Below are 18,234 nucleotides of genomic sequence, written 5' to 3'. Positions count from 1 at the left end.
GGGTCTGGACAAAGCCAAGCCCAACCATGAATCGCCCAATGCAAAGAATGAATGGCAATAACGGAAACGCAAATGTTTCTAATGGAGAGGAAATTCCATGTATCCCACATGGAAGCCATATCTATCCTCAAAACTCCGAAGCGCTATGCTAGAGTGAAATCGTCGCATTGTTCGTGTGTATCGTGAGCACATGGGTCTTGCAATACGAGAAACCCGCGGAGGAAATTCTCTGTGGGCGAGAAGATGGCGATTGAATCGTATCTCTGGCTCAACAAGGAATTCCCGGCATTTTCTCGAATGGAACGCTTGGTTTATGAGCCGCCGTCACCGGCGCTTCCCAAGCTGTTTCCTTGCGAAAGGGGTTCTTCGTGCTTAGCAACGCTGCCCTTCCCACGCCAGGTGCTAACGGCACTGATACCCGAGCTAGTGAACTCCTCAAGAGTACCATAGGCGCGGGGAGTGAGCTTGATGAGGGTGTGAAGGGGTACATTCAACCATGGAGACTCTCTCTGATCCTTCTTCATGAAATATGCGTAGATGCAGCGAAGAACGGCCTGATGAGTGACGATCAGGATATCTTCCGAGCGCTCGAGTTCCATGATGATTGGCTCAAGGCGGATAACGACATCCCGATATCTGAGGTTATGGTATTAGTAATATTGTAAGTTGTATGGACAGAATGAACTTACGATTCACCACCTCGGTATCTGTAGTTGTACTTATCGTCATCTCTCGCCGCGAAGTCCTCGGGGTACGCCTCCTTGATCTCAGCATAGGTCATGCCATCGCAGACACCGGAGTCGAGTTCATCAAGAGCCTTCCATTGAAGTTGGTTGTAGTGTTCGGGGAGGAAGCGGGCGGTTTGAATGGTACGCTTGAGGGTCGATGTCCAGACGGTCAGAGGGCGGTCATCCTAATCAGGTCAGCATGGATTGGTTACAATGGACAAGGGCGAGCAAAGTGGATGCAAGGAGCGCATTGCCGCGGCACCGAGAAGCTATGGAGATGGAATGAACATACCCCAACAGACTTGCGGACTAATTCCGGCAATCGACGCGCATATTCGTGACCGCGCTCCGAGAGGTCAGCATCACCGCCGATCTGGCCGCCCAGGTTGTACATAGACTCGCCATGCTAATGAGGGAATTAGACAATATGACGATGAATGAGGCGGTGCATTACTTACACGCGATAGCCAGATGGATCTTGGCCTAATGTGAAGATTCATCAGGTAATAGACAACCCGGCTCTGGAGGTAGTCTTGTATACGATTGATTATGACCTGCTTGCCAACGTCCATGATCTTTAGATAAGTCAAATCACTCTCCTCATCATCAATCGTTTCGTAAACCTTCTCGTAGTTGCGAATTCGGTTTCGGAAGTCCTTGGCAGCCTCCTCCGGGTCCTGGCCAACGTAGTCGGGGGATGTTGTCTTGACCTCGCGGATGTTGCTCATGATGAGATCCTCGTCGTCGCATTTGCTCTCCACATATAAGGTCTCAATGCCATGGGCATCCATTGCATCCTTGATCCAGCGTCTACGTTCCTTGGACGAATTGGTAGCATCCAGAATTCCAATGAGCCCACCCTTCTTGAACCAAGCGACCATGTCCTTCACGGCAGCTTCAGCAGCGAGACGGCGCATGCGCTCTCCCTCGACATTAGTGGTGTCGAAAAACTCGGCGGTCGGTTGCGGGGTGTCATGGCGACGGTAGTTGCCTACATTGAAGACTTTGGCATCGATGGAGAGCCAGCGGAGGTAGCGCTGAGCTGCAAGAGAGGGCAACGGGTTAGCATTAGATCTGAAGTAGCTGGTCATCACTGGTGTGGCTTACCCTTCTGCGCAATGAGTGATTTTCCACGAGCTGGCAGACCGACCATCACGACACAGATCTGAGTATCTTCCACCTGCACGCCCACACTGTTAGTCTTCTTGGAAGGCCGTGCTAACTCCATGATGACAACGGTTGAACTAGACGATGGAGATAGTTATGTGAGAGATCAAAGCCCGAGTCTGCGGGGAGAAGGGGTTGGAATATGATGGCGTGAGGCTTAACGGATTGACGCTGAGAAAGTTTAAATGGATTGCTCTCGATGCTCTGGATACACCTCGGGCCAGCGCATCAGCTACTCACTGAGGACTGCGCTGGCAGATATCGCAAGGGAACAATAGTACTGGGGTTTGCGTGACTTGGATCGAGGTGGCCATGCAGTAGAAAGAGGCAGGATTATAATTGTGACTTTTGATTGTGATGGTTGTGAAGACAGAAGTTAAATAAAACCGGGGTGCGCAATCGCAATCACCTCCCGGGCGTCTGGACGTGTGGCCGGAGTAAACATTTCACCCCGCATAGCAAAGTCTTATCAGTAAAGTACCAATGACGATCAGCCCCGCGATGAGTCCCGAGAATTTGGTTTCAGCACAGGTCAGAACAGAATGAACTTTTTAACTCTTTGACATAGAAAGCCAATAACTCTGGTCAACCAGCTAGAACTGTTCTATTCTTCTCGCTCTCCCGCCATATGATATCATCGCCACAGGAGACTGGGCTGTAAAGTACCATATTTCGGGTCTCAACTCCAACCTCGGTCCCTGAATTGCAAAGGCGAATAAGGCGATGGTGGAGTCGACTGGGCTGATATGTATTGTTGCCCCTTCACCCGACTCCCGATACGAGTACGGCGCCACTTGCAGCTACAGTTCTAGACTACTAAGTCTAGGCCTTGGTTTCACCGCCATATATATATAGGACAGGACTGTTCAAACCAAGAAGAAGGAATCAAAACATTTATACAGATCACATGTATGGTATAAATAAATTATCAAACGCATACTTCACCACTTGGTTCTTGGTTCTGGGAGCAAGCAAGCATTGCGCGAGTGTGTCATAGCATTTGTCGTGTCACATATCAGTGCACTGCATAGCATCATAACCTTCTCCAGAGACTCAAGAGAGGCGCGATATGTGAGAGCTACTCATGCCAGTAGGATCAAATCAGAAGCACCAGTACGGAGGGAAAAGCACTCTGATGATTCATTCCAACGACAAAGGAGAACGACCTGGAAGCTGCAAGCAAATGGTCACATACATTGCTCATGCGAAACATGTCCTCACGCTTCCGCACCCCCATTGACCCGCCAGACCCGGCGCGAACACCTCTCATATTATCAATATCAAACGATTCTGTCGCCCGTCGCGGCCAGTAATAGGTATTTGGTAGGGCACGATGTAGCTCTGGACGATGGGCAGTCTGGAGATCGGGGACGATATGCACGGTCGCACAAAGCTCTGCCCCTGGAGGAAGCAAAGGGCGATTGTCTGTCACACCGCTAGGTTGACAACAGGTGGATTGTAAGAGAAGACAAGAGCAGATCCAAGCAGATGTCAACAAAGAGGAAGTGAAAGATGCGACACAGGACAGGAAGAAATACTGGTCGGTGCTCAAGCTATCGCCGGTGGCGGAGTCGCAGCTCCGTGGGGATGCGATGGGAACACACCGTTTGCATCCCCGATATGGATTTGTCACGATACTATTTGTGCGATAACGATAACCACGATAACAACTATAACCATAACCATCCATTTGTAAATTTCTAAACCATCAACCAGAAGGTCGCTTTCGAACTAAGAGATCTTAAACCAAACGACGATTCGACGCTTGCTTTAATCACAAATTATCTGCAACAGGCGGAGGTCGATTTTGAGGCCGATAGTTAGCTTTTCCACCAGCTCTGGACCATACTCGACGACCTGTAATAGGATTTCTAGGACCAGGGTTTCTAGGGCCACGAGGAGGACGGAAAGGAGCAATGGCGCCCTTGTTAGACGACATTTTATCCAGTGAGTCCCTCTCACGCTCCATGCACGGATGCTTATCCAATCCCTCAAAGGTGACCAGATCCCTTTCATACCACGCAATATCATCCCCTTTGACCTGAACCAACTCCTTAACCGTAGCACCATTCGCAACCTTGGCAATAACCGCCTCCTTCGAATACCGATCAAGTCGTGGAAGTGGAAGGCGTCTATTTCCGAAGTTGATGAGTCGATGTTCGCCCTCAGTCCTCAGCTCGCTCGGATCTGGCCATGATGACCTGATGTTGGCTTCCAAAACCGATGAATCATCCCTCTTCTCAGGCAAGAGCACATAATTCGGCTTCCAGATCTTGGTCTCCTCGTGTATTGTAGGAAACATCTCTCTCTCTCCCATATCCTCAGTATTGATTGCTCTAACTTTCTCCTTTCCCTTTGCCTTTGCCTTTGTCGAATAACCAAATCTAGCAACATCGTCTTTATTATCTGAATGCTCGATGTTCACCTCCGTGGCAGTTTCCTTCTGGCTCATTGCAATCTTCTTCATCAATTTCTCTGTCATATCTACCGCTCTCGTGGTTGACCATGCTACCTCATGCTCCAAAAGTTCGGACAGGTTGGAGGGGAAAAATGGCGAACTCAGGAGTCCCATATGCGAGGCGTTGGTTCGGAGACGGTCGAGGTAGGCTTTCTTCTCGGCTTGCGGGGAGACCCACGAGGTAGAGCAAGCTCCGCCGCCCAATGCCTTTTTCTTGGCGCGGAAAGGTTTGGTATCACGAGCCTTGCTAGTTGAGGAACCTTCTGCTTTGATGGGTTCCTCGGGTTCCTCAGGTTGATCAGTCTTGGTGGAGTCCATGGCTTGAAGAGAGTTGAGTGCGGCCAAGGGTTGAAGGAGGTCGAAGGGTGTTGAGAGTTGGAAAGGGCTGAGCAGCCGTTGACAGTTGAAGCAATTCCTGCTAGGTTGTTTGCAAGTTGGCGGATGTTTTTGAGCAAAGAGTGCCGAAGGAAAGGTGGTTGCGAGAGAGACGGTTAAACATTATCGTCGAAGATGAATGTTAAATAAATATCGTGGGTCGTTATGCCGTTATGCCGTTATGTCGCCGCTGCGGCGGAAGAATACCAAGGTGAATATGAACACCTAAGGTGCGTATTGGCCAGTCCAGGACGTTACTGTTCTGTGCTGCTTGGTCCTTCATATTTTATAAGAGAGAATATAAAGATAAGCATGCTGATGGTACTAGGATATTAGCCATTAAATTGTCTAGTGACAAGGGCCGTGTTGACGAAGAACAAGTAAGAGGCATATTTTAGTTGGCCTTGGACGCTGGCTGTATTTACTTACTCTACCTTGTAGTTCCTGTCTGTTTTAGACTTTTTCGTTGTTGAGTTGCAAGATAATAGCTTAAATGTTTAGAGCCTATGGTAGATGGCCTTTGTCTCATAGACGTAGTCAAGGAAGTTGCTAGCCAGTAGGCTTGATGTGAGTGAAGGCCATTAGTTTTCATCAAAGGAGTGGGAGTTCAAAGCTGGATCTGGATCTCCAAGCTTGAAATATTGACATTAGTGCTAGTTTGTGATATTCTAGATATGGTTATTAACCAACAGTAAGTACCACAGACAAGAGGGTTAAAGTATGGGGAGCAGAACCAAAATGACTGCATATATTAAATGAGTATCTCCCTTTATGTAAATATAATGATAACCGCAACTCCTCTATACCCCCATACACGAATACCCGTCTATAAAATAACCATGCATTTATGTCCCTTGGGGCTCATGACAAAATTATCCTCAATCTCCATGTCGAAATCTGTCATTGACGATGCAACCCGCGCATTAGGGCACTTGCGGAGAAAAGCTGTGATTGACAGAGCCAGCTCAATTTGGGCAAGATTCTGGCCAATACATCCTTCATTATTGTCAGTGAAGTACCTCGCTGTCAAAAGCATGTCACGAAAGAAAGCAATAGTTTACCTCGAGCTCCGATGGCAAATGGCATATATGCTTCTTTCATCTGTGGGGTGCGCTTCTCCCACCTCTCAGGCCTAAATCTATAGCGATGAGTTAGCTCATGTGCAAATGGGAGGATGTAGAATACAGTCTTACAGATACGGATCCTCAAAAATATCCGGGTTATGATGTAAAGTATATGCCTGGGTGGAAACCTCCGTCCCCTCAGGTACAAACCATTCTCCTATCTGCTTCCCACCCGCCGGAGTGGCCCTAGGCAGAGACCCAGAAGCAGAACCGTACATCCTCAGCATCTCGGTGATAACAAGCTGCAAATAAGGTAAACTCTGGACCTCTGCGACGGAAAAATCAAGGGGTAACGAATCCACCTCTCTCTGCAACTTCGCCTTCACCTCTGGGTGATTTAGTACCGCCCACACTAAATATGTTGCGGTCACAGCCGTGGTATCTGTGCCGGCGATGATAAACGCTTTTGCCTCTCTAACAATGACTTCGTCAGAGAGACCGAGACTTTCCTCATTCTCGGCTAGTGCTTTGGTAAGGAGCGTTTTGTGCTTCGTCGATTGAATTAAATTATCCCGCTTGAGTGCTTGCTGTTTTCCGGGAGTTTTTAACGCCGACCAGGAGCTGAGTACCAAACGTAGAATGGGTAGAGGGAGGACTTGGAGGTAGGAGGGGACATTGCGCAGTGTTTCGCCCCCGGGAATTAAAAGTTCAGACTGTATACCTTTGATTACTGCATCGTGGTTAGGATTTTCTCCAATTTGGTGTATCTGTGTCTAGCCGTCAGTAATAAATCACTTCAGTGTCAATAGTTAGATGTGAGGTTTCAAACCTACTTCTTCTTCTCCGCTCTTGAATGACTCTCCAAAACAGAACTCCCCAATAATACCCGAAGCCATACTCGTAAACCCTGCCAGAATATCCACCTCCTTTCCTTCCGCGCCCGCCTCTCTCATCTTCTCAATTGATACCGTAACAGCACGCTTGATCATGGACTCCCACTCCAGCAGATTCTTTTGCGTAAAAGCCTGGGGAAAAGCTTTTCGACGCATAGCATGTTCCTTATTCGAACTGATACACACCAGCGTTCCCTTCAATAGTAGATCAGAATAGAATTTTCCTTTATGGAATCCGCTACCCATTTTGTGGATTGAGCGGACGCATTGCGGGTCTGAGAAGGCAACGTCGTATGGGCCTGTTCGAACAACGGGGCCTAGTTGGTTGCGTCAGTTGGCAACTTAAAAGTTACAGCCTGGCTTGGGACAGTGGAGTTTGGAATTCACAAGAAATGGATGTGCATACCATATTTAGCATGTAGGGATTGGATGTAATGGACTTTGCGGCTGCGAAAGAATGATAGTGTCAAGGGAAAATCCGTCCATTTATTGAGAGCTGGTCCTGGGAATTTACTTAATGGTCCATATAAAGCATTATAGGTGGACTAAAAAAAAGGAACACTTGTTACTGAAATCCTGTTCGCTCATTGCATTAGGGGATGGCGGCTTACTTTGCAAACCCAATACAGAAATACGAGGGCAATCCCAGAGATAGAGGTAAAAATGAGACTCGAGTTGGCTTGAATTATTAAAGACATTTGGTAGTTATCTATCTCGGATGTATTTATACAATACTTTTATGATGAGAATAAAGTTAGGTTGACCTTAGACAAAGGAGTTTTCTCCACCTTATATAGATGATGAAAGAGAACATTGTTACCATTGATTGAGTACTTCTAACTATAGATTTTCATCCTATGCCGTTTAAGGTAGCAATTATATAGCAATGCGAGGATCTGATTGGCCTAACCGGAGAGCGTGATCGTTCCGACAGCCCGTCTCGGGACCGAAACTCTCCAGGAGAAGATTGCACGCCGACCAAAACAACAACATTGATGTTGCCTGAAACCAGGCCCCGAACTCCTAGGAACTCTACTAAATCCCAGAAATGATAGTCTCTCGGCCAGTGACAATAGCTTGGACATTCATGAATATTGGGCTGGGCTCCTGAGTTCACGTGACTTGTCGCGAATCCGAATTTTGTTAATTTGGCTCGGAAGTTTAGAACAAAATTGACCAGAGACACGACAAACAGAGTAGAAGAACCTGTGCAGGTCCTCTTCCTTGCCTTTTCTTCGTAGCGCCAACAATTTGGCCTTCTTTCTTGACATAGGGAGAGTGATAGATTTAGAGTTTCTTTTGATCGGTGTTGTTAGGAATTCTATCAACTATGGGATGTACTACCCTAGAACGGAGCCAGATTGCAAACCTTGCGTATTCCATGGAGAGCGGAGTTTGAAGGAGGATGAAGCCACTGACCTTGAATTGATACACTTAGCAACAACTTGAAGCCAGACAAATCCAGCATTTGACAGCTACCGTAGATCTATGAAATAGATATCCTTGCCTTGAATTGCCTATTATGTCACTCAATTAAGCACAGCCAGTATCTGAGCAGAACGGGTTCGAGCTGGATGCTGCTGTGTCGGAAATGAATCTGCCGACATGCGCGATCTGCTAATTCTACTAATCATCGCTCGATCATCACAACGGGTGGGGTTTCAGGGGTCTTCGGGCGTCCCGCAACGCCCAAAAGCTTGGTTTCCTCCTCAGACCTCGACCCGAATAACTTCAATATATATGAACGTCATAAATAATATCTAACTGTCTGATTAAAACTAGCATTGCGATGACCACAATTGGTGTTGATGCATGTGATTTCTGCACTGGGAAGCATTCTATCGATTCGTTCATGTGAACTAGGATAAAACACCGTTCGATAATTTGTATATTTTCAAGAATGTAGTATAAATCTATGGATTGTAGCTCAAGATTTCCAAATTCTTTACTGAATATGTAGTATCTACGCGACGCCGTTAGTTGCTGCTTAAAACCACCGAAATTCCAAGGATAAACTTACTAGTCGTAGGCCCCGGTGACCCAGATGATCCCTCCATTTGCAGGTTGATAACCCTTCCCAAAAGTTAAAAAAACCCACTCTTAAGGAAAGAAATGAGTGGGGAAAGATCAAACTCACAAATACATCGCCTGGCCAACATACCCCTTTCCGACCTGCGTGGTAACCAAACTCCCATCCATATAAAATTTGATTTGTACATCCTTCCCGTTCAAATCCCTCAACTCACTCCTAATAGAATGGAAATTCCCTGGACTAGGATAGTTTACATCTTTCGCCAACACACTGCTTGATGTATTAAACGTGTTGAACGAGATCTTTCCCGAGCCTTTCCACTCGGCCATGTCGACCTCAGGTGGCCACCCAGTCACGGCTGTGAGCCAAAATGCAGGCCAGGTCCCTTTCGTGGTCGTGGCTTGGAAGTCACCGCTAAAATCGAAACCACCTTTGGGTGACACGGTGAAGTGCTGCTTGGCATTGACGGCTCCAGAGAGGTAGTGGATGGGGATGGCTTTACCGCCATGACTGGCGTCCTTTTGGCCTTTGACTGGTTGCGCTGTAAGCGTTAAGGTATTATCGGAGAGAGCAACATGCGCCTTGTCCATGCGAGCAGCGCCATTGTGGTCGCTACCCCAGGGGTAGAGGTAGTTGAAGTTGGCGTCGAAGTCGGATTGGGAGTTGAAGCATGTTTTAGGAATGATGACTTTGGATGCAGTAGGCTGTGCTGTGATCGGGGTGATGAACCCAATGCCCATGAGAACGGGGGAAACAAGCAGGAAACGCATCGTTGACAAAATATGGAAACCAGTTTGAAAATAAGGAGTGAAAAGATGGCTAGGATTTGGTCTGTCAAGAGAAACGCCTAGGTTATCGCGCCATATGTCCTCAACAAACAGCCACACTTATGTACATTCTCATTTGTGAGCAAGCGGGGTGAGACGTGGTAAAATGCTCGTTTCTCACATCTTAAAATTTCCGGACCAGATGTGGGGGATGTGAAAATGCAGCTATTATGGAGGAAGTAGCAAGTCTCCTTCAAGGGTTCACAATATATTTGACAGCCGAGAGCGGCAGAAACGTGAGGTCAGGGCAGGCCGGAACTTATCCGTGTAGCAGATCGTAAGAAATCTCCCCTTATAGGGTGCATGTTTCATAGCTACCAGCATGAAATGATCCTCCAATAGTAGGTTTTATTGAAGAATAACCGATTGGATGTTTACTCCCCTAAGCGGCAAGACATGAACACTGGGGATCTCAGGCTATATAGTACGAGTACTATAATTGCTAGCGACGTCTTAGAAAACTATCATTTCGTGAGAAAATATTTTATATTTATTTCCAGAAGCCTTCCTTAGGAATCTTAGGAATGAGAAGTTAATATGCGCAACAAAGAGTATATAGAACAGGCCAAAGGAGCTAACCAGCAAATCCGATTTGACCAAAGAAAATATTATCCGCGACCACTACACCCAACCTTTGCACATCTGGACCGCCTTCTCCCACTTCCCAAATCTCTGATCCCTCTCGGCGGCGTCGATCTTGGGTACGAAAGTTGTCATATCGGCGGTGTTGATGTTCTTAAGCTCGTCGAAACTTTCCCAAACACCAACTGCAAACCCGGCGGCGATGGCGGCGCCAAGAGCAGTGGTCTCGAGCATGCGGGGGCGCTCGACCGGAATGCCGATGAGATCAGCTTGTGTCTATTTTCAATGTTAGAATGTATCGATTGAATTTTTGAGATTCTTGAACCGTACCTGCATGCAGAGATCGGAATTGGTCATTCCCCCATCAACCGCGAGCTCAGCAAGCGCCTTTCCACTGTCCTTCTGCATAGAGTCCAAAATAGCCTTTGTCTGGAAGCAAGTGGCTTCCAAGGTTGCTCGTGCAATGTGACCTTTCTGGGTGTAATGGGTGATTCCAACTGCTAGTCATCAGTACATAATCATTTGCAAGAGGATGTGGTCTTACAAATAGTTCCAAGTGCGTCATCTATCCAGTACGGCGCAAAGAGGCCGCTGAATGCCGTTACAAAGACACAGCCTCCGCTATCCGGCACAGTTTCGGCCAATTGGCTGATTTCTTTGGATGACTCGATGAAGTTCAAGTTGTTCTGGAGGAACTTGACGCTAGATCCTGCAACAGCTATACTTCCTTCAAGAGCGTATTGAGGAGTTCCATCGAAGTCATAAGCGACGGTGGTTAGGAGGCCATGTTTCGAGATAACTGGTTTATCCCCTACATGATAAAGGAGGAAGCATCCTGTTCCGTAGGTGTTCTTTGCTCTGCCAGGAGAGAACCCCTTTTGGCCTACAAGCGCTGCCGATTGGTCACCAAGACAACCTGTAATAGGAACACCGCTTAGGACTCCAGTAGTGAGAGTGCCATATGCTGTAGGGTGAGATGAGCGGGTAATTTCGGGGAGTTGTAGCTTTTTTCTGTCGATGCGAAAGAAGTCAAGGAGTTGCTCGTCATATTGGAGCGTATGTATGTTCATAAACATGGTTCGTGAAGCATTGGTAGAATCAGTCACGAAAACATTCTTCTTGGGACCTCCATTCAGGTTGTACACCACCCACGCGTCGATGGTTCCGAAGGAAAGCTTTCCCCTCTCATACGCTTCAGAAACCTTTGGTACATTCTCAATCAACCATAACAGCTTCGCAACTGAGGGGTATGTGGACAAGGGAAGACCACAAAGGTCTTGTAACTTGTCAGCCCCAAGCCGGGTTTTCAACCGCCGAACTAGCGCTTGAGTTCTTGTGTCTGTCCAGACAATTGCATTGTGTAATGGCTCTCCGGTGTCAGCATCCCAAACAACAGTGGTTTCTCGCTGACTAGTGATGCCAACAGCTTTGATGGCTTTGGCAGAGTGGCCTTGGATCTCAAACGCTTCAACTGCTCCTTCGATGCAACTCTCGATGGACTTTATGATCTCGACCGGGTCATGCTCATGCCATCTGCGATCATCATATTAGCAATATATTTCCTCCTGAACGGCAACAGATACTGACCCTGGATTAGGATAAAACTGGCCGAACTCAATTTGGTGTGAAGCTACAGGCTCCCCCTCCTTGTTGAAAATCAAGAATCTCGTGCTCGTGGTACCTTGATCGATGGATCCAACGAAGGATTCTTGCACGGTCAGCTTTTTTGGTGTCGAGTCTCCCATCTTGTGTAACTGCTACTGTGTTTCTGAATAGACAACGATAACTAATTTCAGATTCCTCGGGATTTGGGGAATATAATTATGAAGTTAAATGGACTCGTTTAGAAGGACGAAACCCAACCTCCTCATGGTTGGTGGAGACTTGCAGAGGGGTAAGCGTTCCCCTTCATCTTTTAAAAATGGGCATCACACGAGCGCCGGACAAAATATATTGAGAGGCTGGGCCTAACTGGGCATTTTCCCCGCAGAAAATATGCCTTGAATGGCAACTGGTGTGCGGGGAGATGAATCCTGAGACTACTTGCATACGAATGGTTCCACAACGCCAGCCGACGATGTGAGTGATGGACGACTGCCTGGAGGGTCAGAGAGCTTGTGAGCGAGCTTCAAGAAAAACATGTGTGCTAGTCACTGCTGCTAAGGTTCCAAGCTCCAAGCTCCGGTTGTGGCTGTGGTGGTGGTGGTGGTGAACCCCTCATCTCAACGCCAACCCATTTGCATCCGTCTTGACCTTACCTACCGAGGCCTGGTATATTCCGTATTGCCCAAGGGGCCAGCAAAACGGAAGCCAGCGCACATGGCTGAAGCCCGAAGGGAGTCTGTGGGCAAGACAACGGCCAGGCGTTGCTCTGGCTTGCAGGGGCATAGAGCGACCTTGTCAACGCCGTAGGGGAGCGTTAGAACGTCGCGCAAACCTCGACCCGCCTCGTGAAGGCGCCCCAGAGATTATACCGAGCACTCCGTACACACATGCAAAATATGTCGGCTTTCGCCACTGCATTGGGGGAAAATGATCGCGGTCCGATAGCATTTAGAAGACGCCACTTCCTCGTCGATAGATGTTTGGTCCTGTGCATACCCCACAGTCTTCACTTGATCGGCCACAACCTTAAATGATGCTGAACAACGAACCGCGACCTGAGGCCAACGGGGACTCTGGGAAGTGGCTCTAACAGCGGGCCGGTCCCAGTGTTCTCGCTGCCAGACGCCATGGCAAGAGGTGGATATGGGGGATATAGGGTCTGCCGATCTCCCCGGGGTTTTGGTTGTTCATCCCACTGAAAATCCGGAGGTGGAGCCAGGGAAGATCGTTTTCTACGCTTGGCTCCACAAGCTCATGTCGGTCGTAACGTCAAACTGGGAGAAGCTCAGCAAGCGCGTACAGTGCGTGCTTCGTACTACCTGTAGGTAACAACTTGGATGTCAGCTCCTAACTTACTCTGGCAGCTCAGGAGGACCTGCCGGGAATCCCGGCCGCACGCCAATGTCGCCCCATGCCTCTAGAATTATGTTGAACCGTCTCCCAGTCGAAGGGGTGTAATTATTAATGTAAGCTAAGGAGGAGGCTGGTACAGAAAGAGACAGCGAAATATCACAGCGACAACCGTCTCGAACTCTCGAGTTTCTTTCTCCCCTTAGCGTTGTTGACAGAGATTGATAGGAATTGTGTTTAGGTAATCATAGTTCGGCAATATGAAGCTCCTGTATTCACGTACGATGTACTGGGGTTACCATGGATGCTCCGTTTTACGATTATACCTGGTCATACAGTCCGCTCAACAGGCCCCTGAGCCTCACGAAGTCGTTGAAGCTGTTGGAGCTGTTGGAGCTGAATTGTCGCGCGATAGTTTGATGCATGTATATTTAGCTGAGCGATTGGATTCAGGTCGAGGAGAGGCTACCAATCTCCCATCAGAGACATTTGCTGTTGTTTTTCACGTGGGCCTGGGATAAAAAAAAACCGCCCGCGCTCAGCTCAGAGATTGGCTATCGCTCCTCCGCTCAGCATGGCGGGACCCTGGTTTGAATACAGTATCTGCAGACCTCTACACTGCGGAACGCTGCGGCATTGCGTAAAATGGTTACACCTGTGCCCCTTACGGCAGCATATACTGATCGTACGAGTACATTGACCGGTGCCTAGGTGGCACTAACGGCCAATTGACCGAGTCCAGTTGACTTGCTGACGGCCCTGGCCCAATCCATGTCTCGAGTCCCATCTACAGAGACAAGTGCTCACATTCAATTGTACTGCGGGGTCAATAAGATTTTGGCATATCCTAGGGGAGTGTTGATCTGCACTAGGTTGCATGGCAAAAGCCACTCCCGACTTGGGGGTCCCGAGTCATGATGTTCTGTAGTCCTAGCTCGTGCGTGGAGGCGTCGACGTGTACTACTCCAGCGGGATACTGCATTGGCTCGCTCGGGGGTGTTGCGTGAAGCATCAAAGACGTCAGAAGAGAATATGCAGTGGCAATACGAATATCTGTTTCCGACATATACGTTCTTCTCAACAGCACAGTGAAGAATATCAAGCCTCGGACCGAGCAAGTCGGTATCGCCTTCAAGCGAAGTCAATCCAGGTGCACATTGTTTGTCTGCCGCGTTACCCCCCTTTACCAATACACCCTTACCACCAGTGCAAAATGCTTGAGTTGGGAAATGATCCTTGGTGCTGATCGTCGTATTCGTTGAAGTCACGACACTAATGGCAGCGTCGGATTAGTCTTGCATCTGCTGCTTTTCTGGAAACCAACAGTTCAAGAGGGGCCAGCGGGCGTCTGACATTGAGACACGACGTTCTCGGGCTGGCCATTTTACACATAGCCACCTTCCTGATGCTATCTAGTTGCTACGGATATGTTTCCTGAAGCTATAACATTCGATGGAGCTCAGCCCTCCAGTAGTTTTCAACTGTTCAGCCATTTACTTCCCCCGCGTCTGCTTATATCAGTATCCACATTTTGCCATCCTCGGCGTTTTAGTAGCCAAGATAGCTCCTATCTTTATTTACCTTACAATTAGATTTACAAGTAACACACGGCTCGTACAGTGCGAGCCGGTAGGTAGCCTGTGCTTTTAGATATTGCCGAGCAAACTCTCCTCGTCAAAGGAATCACTTGCCGAGAAACCGATATCTGGCGCCTCTGGGGCCGCTATTCGAATCCACAAACCGATACCTGATGGGATATCCACTGAATGGGCGCTTGTAACGTACCCTTTCTCGTAAGCCATCCCAATATATACATCAGGGGAGGGGGTAGCCCCTCATCTATGCATTCTCGCATTAGCTTCAGTCACATATAATACCCAACTCGACCTCCAACTGTGTTTACAAGCATCTCCCCTTTCCCTTGGAGCTATTCACATACATTCAACCTCTACCTTCCATTATGCCAGAGATCAAATCAGTAAACCCTCCGAGTCCCGCCGTATCCCACGACGAAGATATTGGTAAGGGACAAGATGAAAAGGACTTCATAGCTTCTAATGAAGCTTTACAACCGTACGCTGAGCATGGCGCGACAATAGATCATCAAATCACCCAAGAAAATGCTATCCAAGCCCACCCGGAGTTGTGGTGGAGTCGTGTGAGACACTATATGCGCGAGCCGTTCTCTGAGTTCTTCGGCGTCTTCATTCTCATTCTATTTGGAGATGGGTAAGTCGTCACACTTCGCTATAGTGAGACGGCATGATTGACGGTAGTTTAGGTCCGTGGCTCAAGTTGTTCTAGCTGGTGGAGAAAAGGGTGAATATCAATCCATCTCATGGGGCTGGGGTATTGGAGTTATGTTGGGCGTCTATGCCTCCGGAGTATGAAATATGATCTACTATAGTTGACCTACCTTGACTGACTTTCTCCCCAGATAAGCGGTGCACATATAAACCCAGCGGTCACTTTGGCAAACTGGTAAGTTTATCGGTAATATCTTGTCGGAGAACTAAACTGACAGTGTTCCAAGTATATTCAGGAAATTCCCATGGAAGAAATTCCCGGTGTACCTGATAGCCCAAACCCTCGGAGCCTTTGTTGCATCAGGAATCGTTTACGGTAAGAGTTGCCAACCGATCAATCATCCTAATATAGAGTATCACCTAACATCAAGCTATAGCAAATTACCTATCCGCCATCAACGAGTTCGAAGGTGGACCCAACATCCGTACCGTCCCAGGCTACTCCAAAACGGCAACCGCGGGCATCTTCTGTACATATCCCGCACCCTTTATGTCGAGGACCGGCCAGTTCTTCTCCGAATTTGTCGCCTCTACCATCCTCATGTTCTGTATATACTCCCTTCAAGACAACGGTAACCTCGGCGCCGGAAATCTTACTCCTCTGGGGCTCTTCTTCGTCATCTTCGGCATTGGCGCTTGTTTTGGCTGGGAGACGGGCTATGCTATTAACTTGGCAAGAGATTTTGGACCACGTCTCATGTCCTATTTCCTTGGATATGGACACGAAGTTTGGGCGGCTGGGAACTACTATTTCTGGGTTCCAATGGTGTCGCCGTTCTTCGGATGTGTTTTCGGCGGTTGGCTTTATGATGTATTTATTTTCACTGGTAAGTCTTCTCTGCCCCATGGGTCTTGAATGCGTTGAAAATGGTACTGACATGATCTATAGGTGAAAGCCCAATTAACACCCCTTGGATGGGTCTAAGGAGATTGGTCCGCCCCAAAGAGATAAAGAGCCATGAATCTGAAGTGTGAGGAAAGTAGGATATGGGTACAATGAGATTATATAGAAAGCCCAACGGCGCAAAGACAGCTGGTCAGGAGAGACAGCGTTAAATTATGTAGTTTAGGGTCAAGAAAAGGGGATGGCCACTCAAAACGTGTCGTTCCTGGGCACGGAGTTCTTCAGATGGGTGGTAGATTTAAAATCTTGATAATCAATATCAAGAAACCCCCCGGAACGTCTATGTATCTTGTGCATAATACTCTCAAGGTTGTTTATAGAACCGACCAATCCAGTTAACTTCATTGTTGTAAGACTTGTCAAGATCTAGTGTTATGCCATCAGAATCTCGACGACGGCTTGGGTTGAAAAATGCCAAGCAGCGCTATACATAGCGTCTGGTTACTAGGCAAGACCTCTAGTACCTCGACTAGATGCTATACCGACAATATTCTCTCTAGAGAGCCATACTTAGTCCGTTCTTCTTACCAGGCTCCTAGATAAAAACAAGAATTTTGATCAAGTTCTTTAGTTTTGTCTGCAACCAAGCGTTCGAATCCTTGCTTATTCCACAAGTTGGACCAATGTTGTTAATTTGGATCACGTCCAAGTGAGTTTTCTTGAGCTACAGGTTTAACCTAGTTTATACCCACTCCACATCGTTTCCTTAAGTAGAAAAGTATACAAGTCAGAGAGAAATATAGCATATATGTCACGTTGAACCTCTGTATCGGTGGTATCGCTCCTCAGGCCACGGATCAAAGGTTGCAACCCATAACCTAGTATTACAGTACGATATCTCAGGGTGGATCTAACTATGCGTACGGTAATCAACCATTAATCTTATTTCATTCTAAGCATGATGTTGGCGACTTATAGCTATGCGTAGAGTCGATGGGAGCACTTACTGTCGAGGAGCAGAGAGGTCCCTTAGTAATACAAGGAGTAATCAAGGATAAAACAACCAAAAGATAGAAAGTTAGGTGAAGGGGGGTAATTCAGGGGCGGTCGCGTTGTCGCCGTATCTTCATGCAGTCATGTGGCAGAAAGAAGAGTAAACCATGGTTTAGTGTTCCTAGGAGTGAATATTTAGGTCGTACCCAGGGAGTGGCACTCGGGACGACTAATAGTCACAAGATCCAGTGATCAATATAAGTATGGCAAATTCAGTGTATTCGTAATCTGGCTAGCCGGCTTCTCTCTAGTCCAGTTATCTATTCTCACGTGTCTGTTTGTGTGTGGGGAAGGGGGAGTGAGAGCTAGTGGCTTTTGAGCCCAGCTGGTCTCACTTACCCACGCGTCAAACTAATACGATTTAGAGCTAAAAGTAGAGGACTATAGGGTGATTGCAGCTGCCCCACCGCATTACAAGTAGGGTTTCTTCCTACTTGCTCAACCGCCCTTAGGCGAGCCGATGATGAGTTATAGCACCGTATTTCACTTCACTTCGCTTCCTCCTAGCTGATCTAGGTATTTCGACCTCGAACAAGCTGTTGACTAGCAACATGATCACCAGGGCAAAATCCTAGCTCACCATGGATTCTTACCCTTACAGATGAACAAATAAACGACGACGAGTCAGTCCATTACTAATTGTCTTGCTCCGCTCTACTAATGACATATAACATCAGAGCTAGAGGAGATAGTGTGCCGCAGACAGAATGCATCTTTTGTAACTTACACGGCGGTGGTGGAAAAGAAGACACTATCACAATCAGTGTTACACCAAGGTACTAAATTATCGACCCATCCTGCTGGAGCCATGGATCGTTAAGAAGCTCTTTCGAGGAGCTCCGACGTTTAGGTTCCCATTGCAGCATCTTTCTTATGAACTGCATAAACGCTTCTTTTTTTTTTCCCCTTTCAGATTTGTTTCCATCTCTTCCAACGACGTGGGGGGGGGG

At 47.6% G+C, this 18,234-nt stretch overlaps 6 protein-coding genes across 6 annotated transcripts; 1 reads left to right on the top strand and 5 right to left on the bottom strand.

Moving 5' to 3' along the window:
• Nucleotides 1–311: 311 nt before the first annotated feature.
• On the bottom strand, nt 312–1,956 carry BP5553_00138 (Phosphoglycerate mutase-like protein; the record flags this gene model as incomplete). Its single annotated transcript, XM_032008761.1, has 5 exons — nt 312–636; nt 690–913; nt 1,021–1,134; nt 1,187–1,770; nt 1,836–1,956. 5 exons carry the CDS (start codon nt 1,954–1,956, stop codon nt 312–314), a joined length of 1,368 nt encoding a protein of 455 aa, XP_031872815.1.
• A 1,713-nt stretch (nt 1,957–3,669) lies between these two features.
• BP5553_00137 (uncharacterized protein) lies at nt 3,670–4,671 on the bottom strand (the record flags this gene model as incomplete). Its single annotated transcript, XM_032008760.1, has 1 exon — nt 3,670–4,671. The coding sequence occupies one exon, from the start codon at nt 4,669–4,671 to the stop codon at nt 3,670–3,672; it is 1,002 nt and encodes a 333-aa protein (XP_031872814.1).
• Nucleotides 4,672–5,554: 883 nt separating this feature from the next.
• Nucleotides 5,555–6,931, bottom strand: BP5553_00136 (uncharacterized protein; the record flags this gene model as incomplete). The annotated part of the gene is made up of 4 exons (XM_032008759.1): nt 5,555–5,724; nt 5,790–5,866; nt 5,922–6,559; nt 6,626–6,931. 4 exons carry the CDS (start codon nt 6,929–6,931, stop codon nt 5,555–5,557), a joined length of 1,191 nt encoding a protein of 396 aa, XP_031872813.1.
• Nucleotides 6,932–8,598: 1,667 nt separating this feature from the next.
• BP5553_00135 (Uncharacterized protein) lies at nt 8,599–9,487 on the bottom strand (the record flags this gene model as incomplete). The annotated part of the gene is made up of 3 exons (XM_032008758.1): nt 8,599–8,633; nt 8,706–8,758; nt 8,823–9,487. The coding sequence occupies 3 exons, from the start codon at nt 9,485–9,487 to the stop codon at nt 8,599–8,601; spliced, it is 753 nt and encodes a 250-aa protein (XP_031872812.1).
• Nucleotides 9,488–10,165: 678 nt separating this feature from the next.
• BP5553_00134 (putative Glycerol kinase) lies at nt 10,166–11,871 on the bottom strand (the record flags this gene model as incomplete). Its single annotated transcript, XM_032008757.1, has 4 exons — nt 10,166–10,402; nt 10,457–10,623; nt 10,671–11,659; nt 11,714–11,871. The coding sequence occupies 4 exons, from the start codon at nt 11,869–11,871 to the stop codon at nt 10,166–10,168; spliced, it is 1,551 nt and encodes a 516-aa protein (XP_031872811.1).
• Nucleotides 11,872–15,041: 3,170 nt separating this feature from the next.
• BP5553_00133 (Aquaglyceroporin like protein) lies at nt 15,042–16,362 on the top strand (the record flags this gene model as incomplete). The annotated part of the gene is made up of 6 exons (XM_032008756.1): nt 15,042–15,310; nt 15,363–15,465; nt 15,519–15,562; nt 15,615–15,703; nt 15,765–16,214; nt 16,277–16,362. 6 exons carry the CDS (start codon nt 15,042–15,044, stop codon nt 16,360–16,362), a joined length of 1,041 nt encoding a protein of 346 aa, XP_031872810.1.
• Between the last annotated feature and the right edge of the window lie 1,872 nt (nt 16,363–18,234).

The sequence above is a fragment of the Venustampulla echinocandica genome (genome assembly GCF_003357145.1).
Source record: "Venustampulla echinocandica strain BP 5553 chromosome Unknown scaffold_0, whole genome shotgun sequence".
Taxonomy (NCBI): Eukaryota; Fungi; Ascomycota; class Leotiomycetes; order Helotiales; family Pleuroascaceae; genus Venustampulla; species Venustampulla echinocandica.
This window is presented reverse-complemented; position numbering and strand designations above follow the sequence as displayed.